The 19824-nt window shown below is 39.4% G+C and overlaps 1 protein-coding gene across 1 annotated transcript; it reads right to left on the bottom strand.

The window, feature by feature from the left end:
* Positions 1-6993: 6993 nt before the first annotated feature.
* LOC113272734 (nucleolin 2-like) lies at positions 6994-15158 on the bottom strand. The gene is made up of 3 exons (XM_026522533.1): positions 14898-15158; positions 7609-7676; positions 6994-7483 (listed from the first exon to the last, which is right to left on the bottom strand). The coding sequence occupies exons 1-3, from the start codon at positions 15156-15158 to the stop codon at positions 6994-6996; spliced, it is 819 nt and encodes a 272-aa protein (XP_026378318.1).
* Between the last annotated feature and the right edge of the window lie 4666 nt (positions 15159-19824).

Raw genomic sequence — 19824 nt, 5'->3', positions numbered from 1 at the left:
TTATCGTAGTTATGTGTTCTGATCTTGCATCTTATATCGTACGAGTACAATCAGATTGATTGGCTTGATATTAACCTTCCGATAAGCAAGATATAAAAAGTAATCACAAACATCTTCGTCTCATCGTTTGTGATTCCACAACATCTTGTTTCGCTACCATACGATTAATATTGTTGTGAGTTGATTGATTAATCTAGGCTATTCTTCGGGAATATAAGACCGGATTATCAACTGGTTTCTATTCACCTTGATTTTATATCAAAAGACGAAACAAAAACTTTAGGGTTTTTCTGTGGGATACAGATTGATCCTTTGATAGACTTGTATGTGTGAGACAGATTTTTTTATTATCAAAGCCTGCGATTTTGGGTCGTATCAACTCTTAGTTGTGGGTGAGATCAGCTAAAGGAATCAAGTGCGCAGTGTCCTACTGGGATCAGAGGCATAGGGTTGCAACTGTACCTTGGATCAGTGAGAGACTGATTGGGGTTCAACTACAGTCCAGTCCGAAGTTAGCTTGGAGTAGGCTAGTGTCTGTAGCGGCTTAATACAGTGTGTATTCAATCTGGACTAGGTCCCGGGGTTTTTCTGCATTTGCGGTTTCCTCGTTAACAAAACTTCTGGTGTCTGTGTTATTTATTTTCCGCATTATATTTGTTATATAATTGAAATAATACAGGTTGTGTGTTATATCATCAATTAGAGTAATCCAACCTTTGGTTGTTGATTTTCATTGATTGATCCTTGGATATTGGTCTGTGGTACCATCCAAGTTATTCCTTGTGTTTGATTAAAGACTCGCTGATTTATATTAGCTAGAGTAAACCAAATCAAGAGAGAGATATTAACTCCTTGAGATACTTTTACCTAGATTGAGTCTGACTGTCTAGTTAATTCTCTAGTAAGTGTTTCGGAGTTAGTCCATACAGATTGCTAAGCGAAATATTGAGTGTGGTTGTTAGACCCCCGTTTTTCCAACAGGCGCTTCCACAAATATCATTACCATGAAGACTCTCAAAGAAGCCAAATTCTCACAGAATAGAATTATTCGCCATCCCATCTTGATGACAGGATTTGAAGGAAGCCAGATCCATACATAGACCTTAGAGTAGGGCCTATTCAATCAAATGCCAAATTTCACGTGATCGAACAAGAGCCTGATTACCACATGATACTTGGAAGACCGTGGATCCATGACAATAAAGTAGTTCCTTCAACATACCATCAATGCATGAAGGCTCTGCTCAATAACAAGATTGTTCGTATTGCAGCTTCGTCATCTCCTTACGCTCCGGTATATGACGCTGAATTCCTTGAGTCTCAAAAGGACATCCCTGAACCTACAAGGAACATCTACAGTACTCCACTCCAGAGCTGGGAATCCATTGAAAAAGCTACTAACAAACCATCATCTTCAGGCGCTAAACCGATTAAGTCATTTGCTACACCAGTCAAGCGCCGTAAAGATCAGGCTACAACGCCAAGATCCAACTTCATAGCCAGTCATGATGCAGAAGGGAGGATCACGTACTGCTGGCGCAAAGATTAGCAATTAACAGGGGAGAACAATGAAAAGTCTCCCCGCCCTAAAGAATCATATCAGAATGAAAAATCACCTGATCAAAAGATTCAAGATGTTCCACGACAATTCAAGATGGCACTGATTCTACTACTGATGATCTCGAAACGATCAACATCGGGACGGAGGATTATCCAAGGCCAATCTTGATTAGTTCTGCATTATTACCGGAAGAGCGGGCGGGACTGATAAGTCTGTTGAAAGAATATCAGGATATCTTTGCTTGGACATACGAAGAGATGCCTGGTCTTGACGAAAAATTGGTCACTCATCATCTTCACATCACTCCTGGCTCCAAAGATGTTAAACAGTCGCATAGGCCGTTCAGACACGAATTTGAGGATCAAATCAAGGTCGAAATTGGCAGCAGGGTTTATCAAACCTATTCAACACCCAACATGGCTGGCAAATGTTGTTCGGTCAAGAAGAAAAATGGTCAAATCAGATGTTGTGTTGATTTCAGGAATCTGAATAAATGTTGCCCAAAGGATGATTTTCCTCTACCCAACATTGATATGTTCGTTGATGCAACCAATGGTCACGGTATGTTCTCATTCATGGATGGTTACAGTGGCTACAACCAGATCAAGATGTACGAACACGATGCCAACAAAACTGCATTTCTCACTCCCATTAAGAACTTTCACTACACCGTGATTCCCTTCGGATTAAAGAATGCAGGTGCTACTTATCAGCGAGCTATGACTGCAATATTCCACGACATGATGCAAAAGCAGGTGGAAGACTATGTTTATGACGTGGTGGTGAAGTCGAAGACTCGAGCATCCCACCTTTTTTTTCTGAGACAAGTCTTTGAAATATGCAGAGAATATAAATTAAAGATGAATCCTCTAAAATGTGTAAAAGTGTCTCCTCCGGAAAATTTTTAGGATTCCTAGTCACTGCAGAAGGAATTAAAGTTGATCCAGACAAGACGAAAGCTATTACTACCATGCCCCCTCCACGCACTGTGAAATAACTCCAAAGTTGTATGGGAAAGGTAAATTATATTCCACGTTTCATTCCTGGATTAGCTCAACTCAATGCTTCATTCACCCCTCTGCTGAAGAAAGGAGCAAGTTTTACGCGGACAACCGTTCAACAAGAAGCATTCCAGAAAATACATCAGATACTATTATCACCCGTTGTCATGAAATCCCCGGTTCAAGGGTGACCACTGATACTTTATACAGCTTCCAGTGATGCCGCTATTGGAGCACTTCTTGCTCAATAAGACGAATAAGGGATCGAACGACCGATCTACTACTTCAGCCGTACAATGGGAGATTCTCAACTCAGATACCCAAAAGCTGAGAGACCATGTCTAGCATTAGTACATGCGATTCAGAAATTCAGACACTATCTTCTATCCAACAGAGTCATGCTTATTTCCAAAGATGATCCTATAAAGTTTTTACTATCAAAGCCATCCTTGATAGGTATACCAGCAAAATGGCTATTTCAGATGTCAGAATTCGACATAGCTTGTGTACCGCCTAGAGCAATCAAAGGCCAAGCAGTTGTTGACTTGATTGCTGCTTTCCCAGGCGAAGATACGACAATGTTGCATGAAGATGTACCTGGTGAGTTTCCAGAGATCTTAGTTATCAAAGAAGAGACATGGCTCTTATACTTTGACGGGTATGCCACTCCTAGCAACGGCACCGGAGGAGCATGCGTGGTATTAGTGTCTCCATTTATTGAAGTCTTCTCGCATTCATTCAAACTGGATTTTCACTGCACCAACAATTCAGCAGAATATGAGGCTTTCTTATTAGGTTTGTCCCTGGCCAAGCAAGCAGGAGCAGCACACTTTGAGATAAGGGGAGATTCAAAGATACTGGTCAATCAAATGAACGGATCATATTCTTTCAAATAAATCACGCTCGCACCATTCAGAACGGAAGCTCAGCGGATCTTAACTCATTTTGCTGATGCCACAATCATCCATACTGGATGAACTAACAACATGCATGATGACTGTCTAGCAACTTTCGCTTCTAAAATGCAATTCGAAGGAACGGAGAAAACAATCACGGTACAAAGGCGTGTTGTGTCATCTACTTGGCTTGCTCAAGTCGAAGACATTCAAACAAACGATTGGCGAGCACCCATTATTCATGAATTGAGCAATTCTCTTTCAGAAGGGAAAGTCAGCCTCAAGGAACTAAATAATTATTTCTTGCTTCATGGAGCATTATACTATCAGAATCGTGACGGTTTTTTATCACGATGCCTCGGAAACGACGAAGCGGATGAACAACTCAAATGCATACATGAAGAGATCTGCGGACAGACGTTGGTGGTGACACTTTACAGAAAGCTTCAAAGGATGGGATATTATTGGCCTTCCATGGAAGCTCAGTCAAGAGCTCTGCAAAGTTCTTGTCCCAATTGTCAGACGCCTCCTTATCACTTAGAAGCTTTGACAGTACATCACACTGGGGACTGGAGGGAACCTTACGTCAAGTACCTTCGAGACAATGAGATGCCGTTGGAAAAGAAGGAAACGATCAAACTCATTCAGAGAGTTAAGAGGTTTGCCTTTCTTGACGGAATCTTATATCGCAAAATCTTTGGTGGGAATTTACTGAGATGCTTAGCTGAGCATGAAATCCCAACAATTTTAAAAGAAATGAACGACGGAGAACATCAAGGAAAAAGAAAACTATTTCTCCAGATTCATGAGAAGTATTATTGGCCGACCATGGAAGACGATGCAGCTGCGTACGTCTAGAGATGTCACAAATGCCAAGTCCATAGTAATCTCATCCACATTCCTTGTCTCCCATTGAATTCTGTGAATAGTCCATGGCCTTTCTATAGCTGGGGACTAGATATCATAGGGAAGATCAATCCAGCGTATTTGAAATAACATGAGTACATCATCACTGCAATTGAGTATTTTATCAAGTGGGTTGAAGCTATCCCTCTTCAAAGCACTACTGGAGTCACGATCGCAGCCTTCATCAAGGAACACATAATATGCAGGTTCGGTGTTCCTAGACACATTGTCACTAATAATGGAACTCCTTTCGCCAACAAACACGTGACATAATTGCTCAAGGAATACGGCATCAAACAAGTCTTCTCCACACCATACTATCCCCATGGAAACAGACAAGCAGAGAGTACTAACAAGACTTTGATCCGAATTCTCAGCCGGACAATTCATGATAATCACGTGGCATGAACAATTGCCTATGGCTTTATGGGCCTACTGGACCGCACCAAGGAGCTCGATGTGAACTTCACCATACTCTCTCGTCTATGGAGCTGACGCCATACTTCCAGCGGAAATCAAGATTCCTTCAGCAAGGATCGCCACATCCTGTGGAGTGCAGTGGAATGAAGCAGAAGTGTCTAACTCAAGGATCGCCGAACTGGACATGCTTGAGTCAAGGAGGGATAAAATAGAAAAATATGTGGAAGCATACAAACAAAGGATCTCCAGAGCTTACAACAAAATGGTAAGACCTCGAACATTCCAAGTAGGAGATTTGGTGCTAAAGACAGCAAAAAACATTCAACAAGATATGTCTGCTCCTAAGTTCTCTCCGAAATGGGAAGGACCATATGTCATCATCAAGGAAGTGTCCAGTGGATATTACAAGATCTTAGCTATTGATGGAGGAGTGGAAGGAAATATCATCAACGGTAAATGACTCAAAGCATATTATTCCTGATCCATAGAAAGTCCTTACATTTTCATCATTTCAAGCATTTCTCAAAATGTAATTCATATTCCTCCAAAGAGTATGCAAAATACTCTTTTGTTCATTAAACATTTCATAAATGAGAAAAATTCTTTCATACCATGATCAATTATTCTGCCTAAAGAAATGGCTAAACCTATTCGAAAATGACAATCATAAATGCTCGCTCAGAGTAAACCATCCAGCAGAGAGTAATTTTTATAGACAGCCATGTCAAGCTTCTTTTGAAAGTTTTGGGTCTTCACCTTCAAGTCCTGGACAACTTTCTCAACTCTTGCCGATTCCAAGGAGAGTGCCTTCTCCTCTTCCAAGAAAGCAGTTGTAGTAGAAATTGCATCAGCAGAAGCCGTTGCCCTGTCGATTTTGATCATATCGAGTCGACGGCGGAGCCAACTCACGTTGAACCGCAGGGTCTCGCAATTCGAGATCATGTTATCCCACCTATGAATTTCATGATTCTTGACGTCTCGCATATTCATCTCGTTCATCTCTTCGATGATCGGTAATAGTCCGGCCACCGTAGTCAGAAGGGTTGGGAGAAAGCCTCTTCATATTTTCGTCGTAGCAATATGCCCATACCGTCTCCAAATTTTAGTGTACAGAGGTGCATGACATTTGGGAATGAAGAATCCACCGACGACCTCATTATTTGGGCTAGTATTAATCATGGGAGCTTAAAAGGGGAGTCCAGCTGTTGGATATTCATGAACATGAGCTCTAATCACAGCCTCTGCGGAATCAGTTGAGTCTTCGTCAACACGGTTACTGCTATCGTCAACCACGACCACGGACTCCCCAGTCCTCCTCTTTCCAGCATCACCAACAACGTGTACATCAACCTGTGGCAAAGAAGTTTGCAATTACAGATGAATATTGGATAAAACGTTGAGTATAACTTCAATCAAGAAGTCATAGAATCACTCACATATGTGCCGGCTTCAGTATGAGCTGATCTATACCGAGCAGGGGCTCTAACAGTCCGCTTGGGTCTCGAATTATGAGAAGAAGACGGATTCTTCTGGTTATCCTGCAACAAACTATTTTCCTATGATGAATAACTCTGATCAAATGGAAATGAAGAAAATATACAACTTACTGAGACGGACGCTTCCACTTCATGCTTCGACTGAGGCTCGTTTCGAGAAGACATACTACTGCTGGACATAGCGATGAAAGGTATGATAATCAAAATTTTCTCTGTGCGATGAAACTAACTCAGGAACGGAAGAAGTATTTGCGTAAATGTTAAACCCTAAGTCTTGGAGAGATATATATGAGACACGGTGGATGCTTATCTTCTGTGAATAGTCAATTCAGTTGCGAGTTCTACTGAAACCCTAAGTTTCAAACAAGATCCATACTGGAGATGTGGAGGAAAATAACGTACTGGGGACTGACCAAATATGGATATAGTCACACGGCCTTGTGTATGGCGCATGTTTTCTCGGCATATGCGGCGTATCCTAGTATTTTGCCGATGGAAACCGCCAAGGCAAGTCTACAAGGATTATGATTGGTTTTTGCGCATGAGCATTGGCCCATTCTGTTTGATTCAATCGAGAAGAACCAACATTATTAAAAGGATTTTTTATTCAAAAGGAAAATCTTAATACTGAAGTGAAGATATTTAAATAAAGTAGATGTCTACTACGAAGGCTAAGAAAACATTCAAATGTTTAAGTAAGATCAGGAGTAAAGCTACTCGTCAGATTCATCCGAGTTGTCAGACTTATTAGATTCATCATCACTGTCCTTCTCAGAATCCTCTTCTTCGTCGGAGTCACTATCAGGGTCATTGATGAAGTCTGGACGGATATTAGGATCGTCCGAGTCCTCTTCCGCTTTATCCTCGACTTGTTTCGCAATCTCTCTGAGATCTCCGGTACGACGATCTGGCTTAATTTTGCGATCCCGTGGCACCCACACTGGTTCATCTTCTGAAGCATCAGAGTCGGAAGGCACACTGTCAGCAAATCGACGTCTTTCCTCAGCTGCTAGTATTCTGCGCCGGATTCGATCCTTTCTACGTCGACGGTCGTCCGCCTCATCATCCTCGGCTTTTCTCTTCATAAGCTCAGCATAAGTGGCTCTCCGGTCATTAAGGGGTATGTCAGGATTTTCCCCCTCAGCATGATTTGTCTTATTTTTTGATTTGGCTGCAGAAGCTTTGAAATCCTCGTCAGAGGACCTGGAGGATTAACTAAAATCATAATCGCTGCTGCTGGAAGTCACCATTTTCTGGAACCAGGAGCATAAAATTATGGACATGCTGATAATAAATTCACTACAAAAATGGTAACTCTTAACTCTTACCTTTTCACGATTTCGGTAGTGATTGTGGTGCAAAAGTTAACACTCCAAATTAGTTCGTTCTTTGAAACCTGCAATAACGAACAAAGCATTATTATTTGAAAATCAGAACTGATTTTTCATAAAATCATGAACATAATTTTCATAGTATAAATATCCACAACTGAGCTATGAAACTTACACCAAGACAATATTTCATCATAAATAAATTATCTAATTTTGAGGGTTACTCAAAACCCATGTTTTGATTTGACGAAATAATAATTAACGTGAATAACTCACGTAAATTTTCAATTTTTTTTATATAACGTGAGAAAACTCACGTAAATAAATATATGGAATTATATTTTATATAAATGTCACGGTCTCATAATAAAAAAAAATTCTTCATTCGTATGATCGTTTTTCTTTGAAACGAAGGTTTCTTTCGGTTTTGTGAAAAGCTCACATCTTTTAAGATAAAGTTTTGGTTTCCTTGAAAGCTCATAAACAAAATTTTATCACTGGACACATGTCTATTTCAAAATAAAAATCTCTCTCAATTTAGGGATTATTGCTAGTCTCTTGAACTAATGATCGAACGAACATACGTTTCATAAAATAAGGTTTTTTTCTACAAAACTCACATTCATATATACACATGTATAAAATTTTAACATGATCAAATCATGAGAAACTCACGAAATCAGCAAGAAAAAAAAAATTGGCCGCGTACCTGGTCGGCGCCGGCCGGACGTTGGTTGCTCCGGTCGGACGGCGATCAACGGCTCCGGCAAAATTCTCTTGCTCCTCTGAACTCAGGCGTGAAGAGGATGAAGGGAGGAGGTGGTGGTAGGTCGTGGGATAAATAAAAAAAAAGAGGGATTAATTCCCTTTTATATCAATTTTATTTCCAAGAACTAATTCCATAAGGATTTCCTTTTCGGGCCCGACCCGTGAATCCTAACCGCCCAAGATTCCACCATCAAGTTAGCGGTTCTACACCAATTTATGCTCGTTGGATGACGCTCTATTATGCCATTGGGGTTTTCATTCAAACCATGGTCTACTCGCACAGTCGAAAATCCGGTAACGTCTTATCTTACTACTATGTTCAATTACTTATTCTCGTTCATGACTGGAAAATCACCATTCAGTGCTGACTGAGGAACATGATTTTCCCTCACTAAGCAGGAGGCTTAATGTAGATGGTGGATTTTCGACAAGGGTTAAAATCGTAAAACCATAATTATACATGCTCCTGATCCGGCAATCAGATGAGTATTGAGGCTCATGTCTCTCATTAAAGCATGAAAGCTCATGCCATAAAGTCTCTGATTGAGAATGTTGTCTCTCGGAGTATATGAAGATGTGTAGTCTCTCAGTTGAGGAAACGACACATCTCATGAATACTGAGCAATTTCAGTAATTATTTCTATATAGAATCGAAATATTGGACGACTCCTAGACAGCATGCCTGATAGTATAGAGCAATAACGTCTTCAGGATGCAACAAGGTTTTCCCTGACTACATGAGAGAAATATGACGTTTTAACAAGCTCATATCTCTCAATTCTCAGATAATTAATGCTCCTAGACAGCATGCCTGCCAGTATAGAGCCACCAATTAATTATCTCTAATCGTTAACTGAATATTCAACAATATTCTACGATTTTTTGTAATATTTCGTCACTTCAATTCGTGATTCTTCCCAGAAGAATTCCACGGGTTAGTGATAAATATTCAATGTACGGGCATCTGAACAGCTATCGAGTAAGCCCCGACCAAAATGGTGCGAGTGTACTCAACAATAATGCACAAACGAGCACCTGAATGCGCAAACGAGCATTCCAAAACACGAAGGAATGATGAACCTATGCAACATAGGAAGAAAAATAATAATAATAAAATATTAGCAAAGGCGTCAGAGGACTAAGCCCACCGGCCGGCCAGTCACGCCGTGGCCAGTCCCACGCCTAATTCTATATTTTATCACATTTTATTATTTTACCCTGATCTCATGAAAATCTCTTCATTTGAACAAATCTCCTTCGTCTTAAGGAAACTCCTCGGTCTCATGGTGTTTCTGGCAGGCCTTGAAAGGGTGTATAAATTAAGCGTGATAAAACGGGGGCCTACAGTAATACCGCAAGTGCACGGTCGTCGGTTGTAACTCGTGCAAGTACGGGTCGATCCACAGAGATCGGGTGTGTTTTGGAAGTGTTTTAGCTAATTGGGTTCCTAAATTGCTATTGGGTTTTGAAGCCTTTTGGGCTTAAAGTACTAATGGGTTTGTTCACAATAAAAGGAACTGAGCTTGGGCTCAGTTGGTCTTTGAAATGCAAATTGGGCTTTGGCCTTACAGTGAGTTCAGGTTTTTGGGTTAAGCCCACAATTAATTGAATTGGGCTTTAGCTCTAACCTATCAATACACTAGGCTTTGGCCTTAATGAAATTGGGCTTTGGTTTTGGTCTTCTGATGAGCCCAAGTTGTGCTCTGGGCTTTTGGTTTTAGAAACTGGGCTTGGTTAATGAGGACTGGGCCTTAGGCTTCACTGAAGTGAATTGGGCTCAGTTGGATTGGATCTGAGCTTGGCTGCAGGAACTGGACTTGGCTTGGCAGCAGAAGAAGTGGCAGGGCAGCAGCAGCCTGGCAGCAGGCTTGGCAGCAACAGACAAGGCAGCAGCAGCTTGGCATCAGCATCAGCAGCAGCAGCAGCTTGGCAGCAGCAACAGCAGCAGCAGCAGCTTGGCAGCAGCATCAGCAGCAGCAGCAGCTTGGCAGCAGCAACAGCAGCAGCAGCACAAGTGACAGAGAAGGCAATGTAGCAGCAGGGGAAGCAAATAGTAATGCAGCAGTGCAATGCAGCAAGGCAAGTGCACAACAGCAGTGACAGAATGCACAAGCAAGGAAGAAAACAGCAAACAAAATGAAAGATACAACAGGGCAACAGTAAAAGCAAAGAACAAAACAAGATGAACCAAGGCCTAAGGCCAAGGGAAGGGGTGATAAAGAAACTGAAATGAAGCAAGGCTAGGCTAAGGCAAGAATACAGGCAATCACAAATAGAATGGGAAGAAAACTAGCTTGCTATGAGCACTAGTTTCTCCCAATGCTCAATCAGCACATTGCATACAAGCATACACAAGGAATGGCAAGAAAATCAGCTTGCTATAAGCACTGATTTCTTCCATTGCACAATTAGTTCAAAGCTTCACAGATGTATCTAGCCTAGCATTCCTTCAAATGTAACAGCACATTAAACACAACAGTGAACATGTAACAAACATCAACAGGAATGAAATGGGAATCAAAACATGAAATTAAACAAGCACATAACAAGATACATTTAACAGGATACTAACATGACAGGACATAAGCATAACAGGAATTAAACACAACATGAACTGAAATTGAGCTGTAACTGAAAATTGAAAATTAACAGAACTTGGAAGTTCTGGATGTAGGCTAATCCAAACATACATAACAATTAACACAAACATTAACAATAAACACAAACATAACAATTAACAGGACATGAAAGTCCTGGATGCTGGCTATTCCAAGCATCAGTAAAATGGAAACTTAAACATATGCAGTGATACACATTTAACAGGACATGAGAGTCCTGGATGCAGGCTAATCCCAACATAACTATTACAACATACCCACAGTCTTATATATATACCCACAACACATTAGGGTTCTACAAAAAAATTCCCAAACTGACAGAGCTAGGGTTGGTGAATTCTTACCTAATTTGATGTAGCAACATCAAATTGAACGCAACCCATTACTCTACTTGTCCTTCTCTACCTCTCCATGCCTTCAATTTCACTCTAGCTCAACCCAATTTACCTATTTCACACTTTAGGGTTTCGGTTGAAAATGTGTGAAATAAGTGAATTAGATGGACTAGGGGGATGGGAACAATGATGGGTTATCATTGTTTGACGTGGTGACAGAGGTGGGTGGCGGAGCAGGTGGTGACAGAGGTGGAGAAGGTGGTGGCAGGACATGGTTGCAGGGAGATGGTTCTGCAGAGGGGTGGGTGGAGGAGAAGGTCGACTGGTTGGGAGAAGGGGTTGTTTGGTTAGGTGGATGGTGCTCGGTCACTAGGGTGTGAGGCGGGTGTATCTAGTTTTGATGTTCTGTGACTCTGAGCTGCGAGATGCGAAGATGGTTGGTAGATCGGACGGTGATGCGGAGGCAAGCGATGAGCGACCGTTGGATTATATGATACAACAAAATCAACGATGCCAGATGGAGTTAGGTGTTGTAGTGTTAGGCGGAGATATCAAACTTTGATGAACAGCAATGGAGCGACCGTTGGATTCAACTACCATCTAATCTGAAGGCTTGGAATTCCAGCGCTGTGGTGCTCGGCATAGACTTCAGATTTTGATGCTCTATGAAGGAGCGACCGTCGGATGCTTCTGAGAAATGATCTGATGGCTGAGAACGGAGGCGCTTTTGTGTGTCGAAAATGAGGTTGTGCGCACCATTCTTCGCGGCTTCCTTGCGTAATTTCTCCCGGCTTTTCACTACTTTTCTGCTCTTTTCGCTCCGCGACTCATCCGAACTTTATTTACTACCTAAAAATGCAAAATTAATTAATAAAAATATTTATTCTTGAAAACAATGAAAATACAGAATATGGGATAAAATGTAGAATTAATGCACAAAAGATGAGTTAAAATGCCAACAGAAAGGGATAAATATATACAATATTTGGCACTCATCAGTTTCCTCGTATCAAAGAAATAATAAAATTTAGGAAAGGTGTTGCGGGATCAAGCCCACTAGCCGGCCGGCCATGCCTTATCCGTGGCCGGTCCCACACCTCATGACTCCTTATTATTTTATTATTTCCCTCATCCCATGAAAATTTCCTGATTTCATGATATTTCCCTAAACTCATGAAAATTATATAAGATTAGGGAGAAAATGCACGGGATCGGGCTCACTGCCCTGCCGTCCATGCCCTATCCGTGACCCGTCCCACATGCTCTTGACTTATTATTTTAATATTATTTGTTTCCTTCATCCCATGGAAACTCTCTAGTTTCAGCAAACTCCTTGAATTCATGAAATTTCCCTCAAACCATGAAAATAATATAAAATTAGGAAAACTCGTGGGACTGGGACCTAGCCGGCCGGTCATGCCCTAGAAGGTCCCACATGTCCCTTATTTTATTATTATTACCTTTTTTTTTATGTTTCCCCCATCTCATGGAAACTCCTTGATTTCAACAAATTCATTGGTTTCAACAAACTCTTTGATTTCATGATATTTCCCTAAAACCATGAATAAATATTATAAAATTAGAAAAAGCGTCTTAGGACCGGGCTCTTTGGCCGGCCGGCCATGCCTTGGCCATATCCGGTCCCACACTTCATGATTCCTTCATAATTTATTATTTATTCCTTCATCTCATGAAGTTTTCCTAGTTTCAGCAAAAATCCCTGATTTCTTCATATTTTCTCAAAATGTTGCTCAAACGCACACCAGAAAATATCATAACTCTCAGGACTGAGACATTGGACATTATGGTGACACGGGCATGTATCTTTGACCGACCAAGGCCGGCCCTGAGGCTTTCAAAGAGCCGGTCCCATGTGTTTTTAACAATTTTGACCTAATTTGCTCAATTGCTCATACTAGGTCCAAACTCTTCTCAAACAACGTGGAGTTTGCTCACACGACCATCAGATGGTCCCACGACCACCAAGGGCTGATCCCATGACCCCTGGTTTGTCCTTCATCTCTCCATAATCAGGTTCTACTACCTGACACTCACACGAGTACTATTTTAAAATAAATGATTAAACTAGCATTTAATCATCCTTTGACCAACTGGTCTTCAAGAGACTTTGGTATTTTGCTCACTTGAGCATCTGGGAGCTACATGGTTGATTCATCATCCCATGTATTCGGTCCCTCTTTCATTTCATGAATGATTTTCAATAAATCATCAATTTATCATCAATTCAGCAGTTGATCAAAATTAGGGTTTCGAATCCAGAGCTCTACAAAAAAAAAACATAATTCTGAGCAGATTCAAATAATAATAATTTTACGTTGATCCCGCGATCAATACTTTAATAATTATGCTCGGCTCAGATGTCAGCATCTTAAATCAACATTTCCTCAGACGAGCAACATTTTTTCAAATGAGCAACATCTTCTCACACCAAAGAATATTGGTTCAATTATTAATATTCAACAATTCATAAAATGAGAAACATATGCTCAGATGAGAAATATTTGCTCAGATCAAGGGATATTGGCTCAACTATCAATATTCAATGACGTAGAACAATATTTGTTCACGCTGAAGAATGTTAGTTCAACTATCAATATTCAATAATTCATCAGATGAGCAATATATGCTCATACTAAGGAATATTGGTTCAACTATCAATATTCAATGATTCAGCAACACAGTTTGCTCAGGTTATCAACATTTATTCGACAATATACCTTTTCCTCAGCAGACATGTTTGATTCATGAGTCTCAGAACATTTGCAAATCACGTTCGACTCAGCAATATAAGGACTCATCGTCCCCTAAAGTCAGCAACTGACTAACTAAATACACGTCTGTCTTGCAGACTCCACATTCACGAGATATCAATCATGTCACATGGGGGGATATTAACTAGGGTTTTGGTCTGACGGTCTACGACACGTGTGTTCATACACACAATGAGAATGTGAGCAAGTCGTGCAATCAGTTGGAGGAGTTAACAAAGTAGTGGGTGGAAAGTTAACCAAGTCTCCGCACGATGAGCAACTGGTTCAACACGATTTTCCACTTCCCCACTCTTTGACTCCAACAACTGTCAAACTTCATGGGATCATGGTGTTTTCAATTCAGAAATATAAATAAGTATCTGAATCCTGATTGAAACAGATAAGAATTTCTCGACAAGTTCACACAGACAATCTTTCGTCTACACGAACTCATCGTCTGAGCAATCACTCTTAACTGAGTAAATTCAATCATTCAGAACCTTCTTACGCAAAATACACCAAGACACCTACAATCTCGATCACCATTGATCTCACACATTTCTCAGCTTCCCTCCTACATATCATCCCATCCTCTCTTGTGACCGATTGACTCTAGAACGGCCATTGTCTTGGTTTAGGCCGGAGTCCTACAGATTGATCTCTCGAACTTAAAGTACTCCCTTCTTGCAGTGCATCTGTGTGAGGTTGAGCATTTTCTCGATTCAAGGAGTCTCCACACGGTCATCTCCTCAATTCCGTAAAAACCAGCAAATAGTTTTTCCCCATCTACAAACATCTTCATAAGAAATCAAGATCTTCAACATCTTCATCGTCGTCTTCAACATCTTCAACATATGTAGATGAATCTTCAACAGCAGCGGCGGATTTCTTCGTAAATCGTCTTCATCATCTATAACCGCAGCAGCAACAAATAACATGATTTCATCTTCATCATCGTAAACCCTAAGTTCATCTTCAACATCACCAACATGAGCAGCAACAACGTATTCAACAGTAGCATGAAGTAAAAGAATAAAAAATAATGGAGACGCCATTATTATACCAAGAAGAAAAAAAGAACAAGAAAAAAAGAAAGAGATTAGATCTGAAAATAAATATGAGAGAGAAAGTAAATCTGAAAAAGATTTTTTCTTTACTGAGTTTTGTATATATATGGCCCCAAAAGGGTATTTCTGCCACTACCTAGTGACAATTACATCATCCATGACATCACCTAGGACCAGATCATTATTTCTAGGACCAAACTATAATTTATATTTCCAAATAGGACCAAACAGACAGTTGTCTAGGTCAAATTGACTAGACTCTATCTAATATATTATGTTTAGGACCATATGGTATTTCTTACATTAGATAGGTAGTTCAACTGTACAGTACATTCATTGCAAATCAGCACAAAGACTTTTTAGACCACCGTCTGTCAGTCTAGTTTACTTGGGAGTAGATTTCTAGGAAAAAGTAAATCTAATTTATCTTCTTGGATGGCACCACCTACAAATTGGTTAAAAATTAACACGGATGGCCCTTGGAACCCGAATTCAGAAATTGGGGGCTCAGGTTTCTTAATAAGAGACTCAACACACAGCTCTATCTACGTAGAATAGACAAATTTAATTTTCCTTTCAGCATAACAAGCAGAAGTTCGTGGAATCAGAGACCTGTTAAGAGTTGCAAAGGGAAGGAAATTGGACCAGACCGTAATTGAAGTTGATGCCGCAGTTGTTATTGAGAAGATTAACAAGAAGCTCTTCTTGGGGTACCTACGAACTCATTGTCTCTTCCAAGATATTAAAGTCTTAATCTCTAGTTTCCAGTCGTTAATTTTTAAAGATGTTAATCATATATGTAATGGGGCTTCCCACGACCTAGGTCAATGGGGCAAGGAAAATGCTAGCCATATGGCTTGGGATGCTCCACCAGTTTGGATCCTTCCTACTTCGTGTGTTGATTACAGAGAGGTAAGGACTGATAATGTGTAGGTGCGTTGTTTATTGTTTGCTTATAAAAAAAAATTAAAAAATTTTTTTTCTAGGAAACCTGTTTTGACGCATACTATTTTTTTTGAGGCATACTGAATAATACCAAAATAGGGTCGCTAAATAAAAAACACCATCACCCTTATGTATCCTTTTTGATAATGGAATAACTATCCTTATTTAATTAGTGTTAATGGTTATAATTAGTTTTAATAATAATGATTAATTAGTTGTTAGTGTTAAATTAGTTGAAAAAATCTGATTTTTGAGTGAGAGAGTGGGGTTTTTGAGAGAGGAAGAAGAAGTGAAAATAAAAATCTAAGGTTTTTGAGATTTAGGGGATTTTTGTGATTCAAAATGGATGATTCAAATAATCCGAGACGAATACATCAATGAAGAACCTTCTGCTAATAATACACAGGTATACTCGTATACGACGTCTAATCTCTCTTTTTTAGCTCCAAAAATTTTAACTTTCCAAACTTCTTCGGAGTTCAATACTTGGTTCGGATGAAATATAAGAGCCGAACTTCTCGCAAGAAGAATAGTTCGGCTTGTTCAATACAAGGTTCGTCTTATAATTCAAAGTTCGCTTAAAGTATATACTAAGTTCGGCCTTGAAGAATATAGTTTGGCCGATAACTAAAAAAAATTGAGACACACAGAGTGATGTTCGGCTAAAAACCTATACAAGTAAAATCAGCTGAACTATATTGCATTAGAAAACTCTGCCAAGTTTAACTGTTCGGCCGAAAACATTGAGAAGTCGAATGAGCTGAACTTCATTGAACCCTAAGAATTATCCTGAGTTCGGCTAAAAATTGAGTTATTAATTAGAGCCGAACTGATCTTCCACATAGCAAAAAAAAAAAAAAAAAAAAGAACATACCTAAGTTCGTCTGTTTTTGTCGCAAACTTTTAGGCCGAACCAACTTATGATAATCAAAGAAACCTATTCCATCGATCAAACTAAGCAATAACAATAAAAATCAAAATGGGTTTTTGTGAAATACCTTCTAATATACATCATCGGGGCACCCGCATCAGGATTTCGTGGATTAACGCCACTCGACTGGATTTGTTCTTCACTTGCCTTAAAACTTGCTTGATAAAAAAAAGTTCCTATGTGCGGATCTGGACTTTAAGTAACTTAACCGCCCCTTAACAAAATGGACGCCTCTTAACTATAATGGGTGCCTTTATCCATCTTCATTAAACCGTCAGTTAAAGGGAACTAAGAAGCTTGATCTTTGATTTTTTTCATATCTTTCTCATACGAGGTCGTAATGACCTCATTCTTTTGCCATTGGTTTCATATTTTTCGCATTATTCAAGACGATGAGAAGAAATCCTGAGTTTGAATGAGTTCCAATTGGTCTTTGGAACTTCTTCACTTGTAAACTTCACTTTCGTGGCTATTTCCACTTGTTTTCGGATGATTCACCTAATATAATACATACACTAGAAAACAATCATAATACAAGGTAATATGCAATAAATATAACTAAAACCAATATGGAAGTGACACTCAAAAAAATAAATTACGCACTTATCAATCCCCATTACAAGTGTCTTTTATTACCACAATGAAAGCAATTGTTAGTAACATAAGGGATGTGAGTTTTAATGTTACTTTTTTGTGGATCAACTTATATTGGAGCTTGTTGATCTTTGTTATTTTCCTATCTGTTCAACGATGTTACTTTCTTGACATTAGAAGAGGTGCTTTATTTGACAGTTTCACTTGTGGGGTTTGGTTGGACAAGACTCTTAGGCTTTAAAAACTGTACTTATCTACAAGAACTAGGAACATATATTCCTTTATATCCCATTCCTCGTGTATCACGATTGTTAGAGCACTACTCGGTCGAACTTGCAAGTGTTGCTATCTCAAGCTTGTTTCTCAAGTTTAGGTGATCCAAACTATAAGTCTTGATTTCTAGTCTACTTATATCTATGTCTCAGATTAGGATAGAATGTGTAGTTGAGCTACAGACTTCACGACGTTCATCGATTGAAGACGAATATCTACTAAGGAAAGCTTGGAGGAACTTCATCAACAAAAGGTATGTGGATACTAAAACTTATCTGTCACTCAGAAGTCTATTCTATTATATCTTACATGATTTGTTTGAGACAGTCATTTGATTTCGACTTGGAATATTTCGTATTGATCATTCAATCACTTGAAAATTACTTTTAAGCTAATAGTTTGTGTGAGACTATTGTCGTCTTCTAAGGATGTTTCATAATTGAAATGGGAGTTTAAAACAATTAACCATTCTTTGGATATAACACAGTATGCATACCAGTATGCAAACTTTTGTGGTATGATTCGGGTCCAGAAACCAAGTTTACATACCAGTATGTGAACGGTTTTACCTGAGTAATGTCCGGGACGATATTATGCTACCTGTTCGCGAACTGTCGGACAAGACCAAAGTCCGGAACTTAAGTTTGCGTACCCGTTTGAAAACTTAGTTGGTTAAGTTCTAAAATCGGTTAAGTATGATTTCATACTCATGAACAAATGCATTTATACATTAAGGAATGCAATATTTGCAAACCGTGGCTTAATGTTCATGAATTGATTCTCTTGAATCAAATCCGATTTTGCTTCAATTGTGTCTTGTATACTTCTATGAGAATATAAACAATTGAACAACTCTGAGTAACACAATTAGATTCATTTGATTATCATTTGATCTAGAAGCTTTAAAGAATAATGTTCTTAGTACAGAAGTGTTCATATGGATAACTTCGGTTAACTGTTATTGAGCCAACTCAATATACACGTTTAGGGACGGTTACCCATATCTAAATGAAGGTATATTTCATTCGTGTGTAACAAGATAAGACCATCTAACGGTTCAGAGATATTGCTTTCGTTTTAAGCAAACTTAGCTTGAATCTTAAATCAGGTTTTCATCTAACGGTGAATATTGATTGCTTTGTTTCTAAGCTATCAAACCCTGATATGAAGACTATATAAGGGAGAACTGTAGTAACTGGAAAACCTAATCCCCACACCTTCTGTGTGATACTAGTTGCGTACTGGATTTGATTCTCCTTTAACCTAGGTTTTTTCTAAAACCGTTATAGGTTTCGATTCTCCATTGACCTAGATTTTTCCTAAAACCGTTATAGGTTTTTCATCAGACTATGTTGGATCAAAGACATCTAGTTATTAGTATCCAAGCTCACCAAAGGTTGATCTATTTACTAGGCATAAGGCTGACTAGGATGCATCAGACGCTAATGGGGACGACAAGTTAAGCAAATGCTCTCAGATTTCTTTGAAACTCAAAAGAGCACAATTCCAATGCACTATAATTTAAATACAATAGTACTGATGCCTGAATTGTCCACTTATGCTATGTTATTAGGTGTGTATGCATTAATTAACGTGATTACACCGCGTGATTGTTAGTAATCAATTCTTCCAGCCGATTTGTCAAGGAGGTATCTGCATTAATGAAATGGAGTTGAGGAATATGAGGCTTTCTGTATTAGAAGGCATCAGACTTGGAGTCCTGGACCTTCCACCAATACATCTTTTTAAATTTTATCCAGTTCATATACCCAGTCATTTGAAATTCTGATTGTTGTGCACTTTTGTGTCAGTATACCGAGTTTTTTAGTGTTCCTGACACTTTTGGGTGGATCTGAGTTGGTTGTTGTCGGAGACATGATTCAAAGAGCTTGGATATTTTGTATTCCTGAA

This window comes from Papaver somniferum, chromosome 4 (genome assembly GCF_003573695.1).
Source record: "Papaver somniferum cultivar HN1 chromosome 4, ASM357369v1, whole genome shotgun sequence".
NCBI classification, from domain to species: domain Eukaryota; kingdom Viridiplantae; phylum Streptophyta; class Magnoliopsida; order Ranunculales; family Papaveraceae; genus Papaver; species Papaver somniferum.
The sequence above is the reverse complement of the archived record's forward strand: the minus strand, read 5'-3'. Positions and strand labels throughout refer to the sequence as shown.

Excerpts from the sequence above, each read along its gene's own strand:
- LOC113272734 (XM_026522533.1), bottom strand. The coding sequence starts at position 15,158 with ATGGCGTCTCCATTATTTTTTATTCTTTTACTTCATGCTACTGTTGAA. Across the intron at positions 7,677-14,897 it reads TCTTGATTTCTTATGAAGAT|GTTTCAAAGAACGAACTAAT; the intron begins GTTTGTAGATGG and ends TCGTTATTGCAG. Across the intron at positions 7,484-7,608 it reads ACTACCGAAATCGTGAAAAG|GTCCTCTGACGAGGATTTCA; the intron begins GTAAGAGTTAAG and ends TTAATCCTCCAG.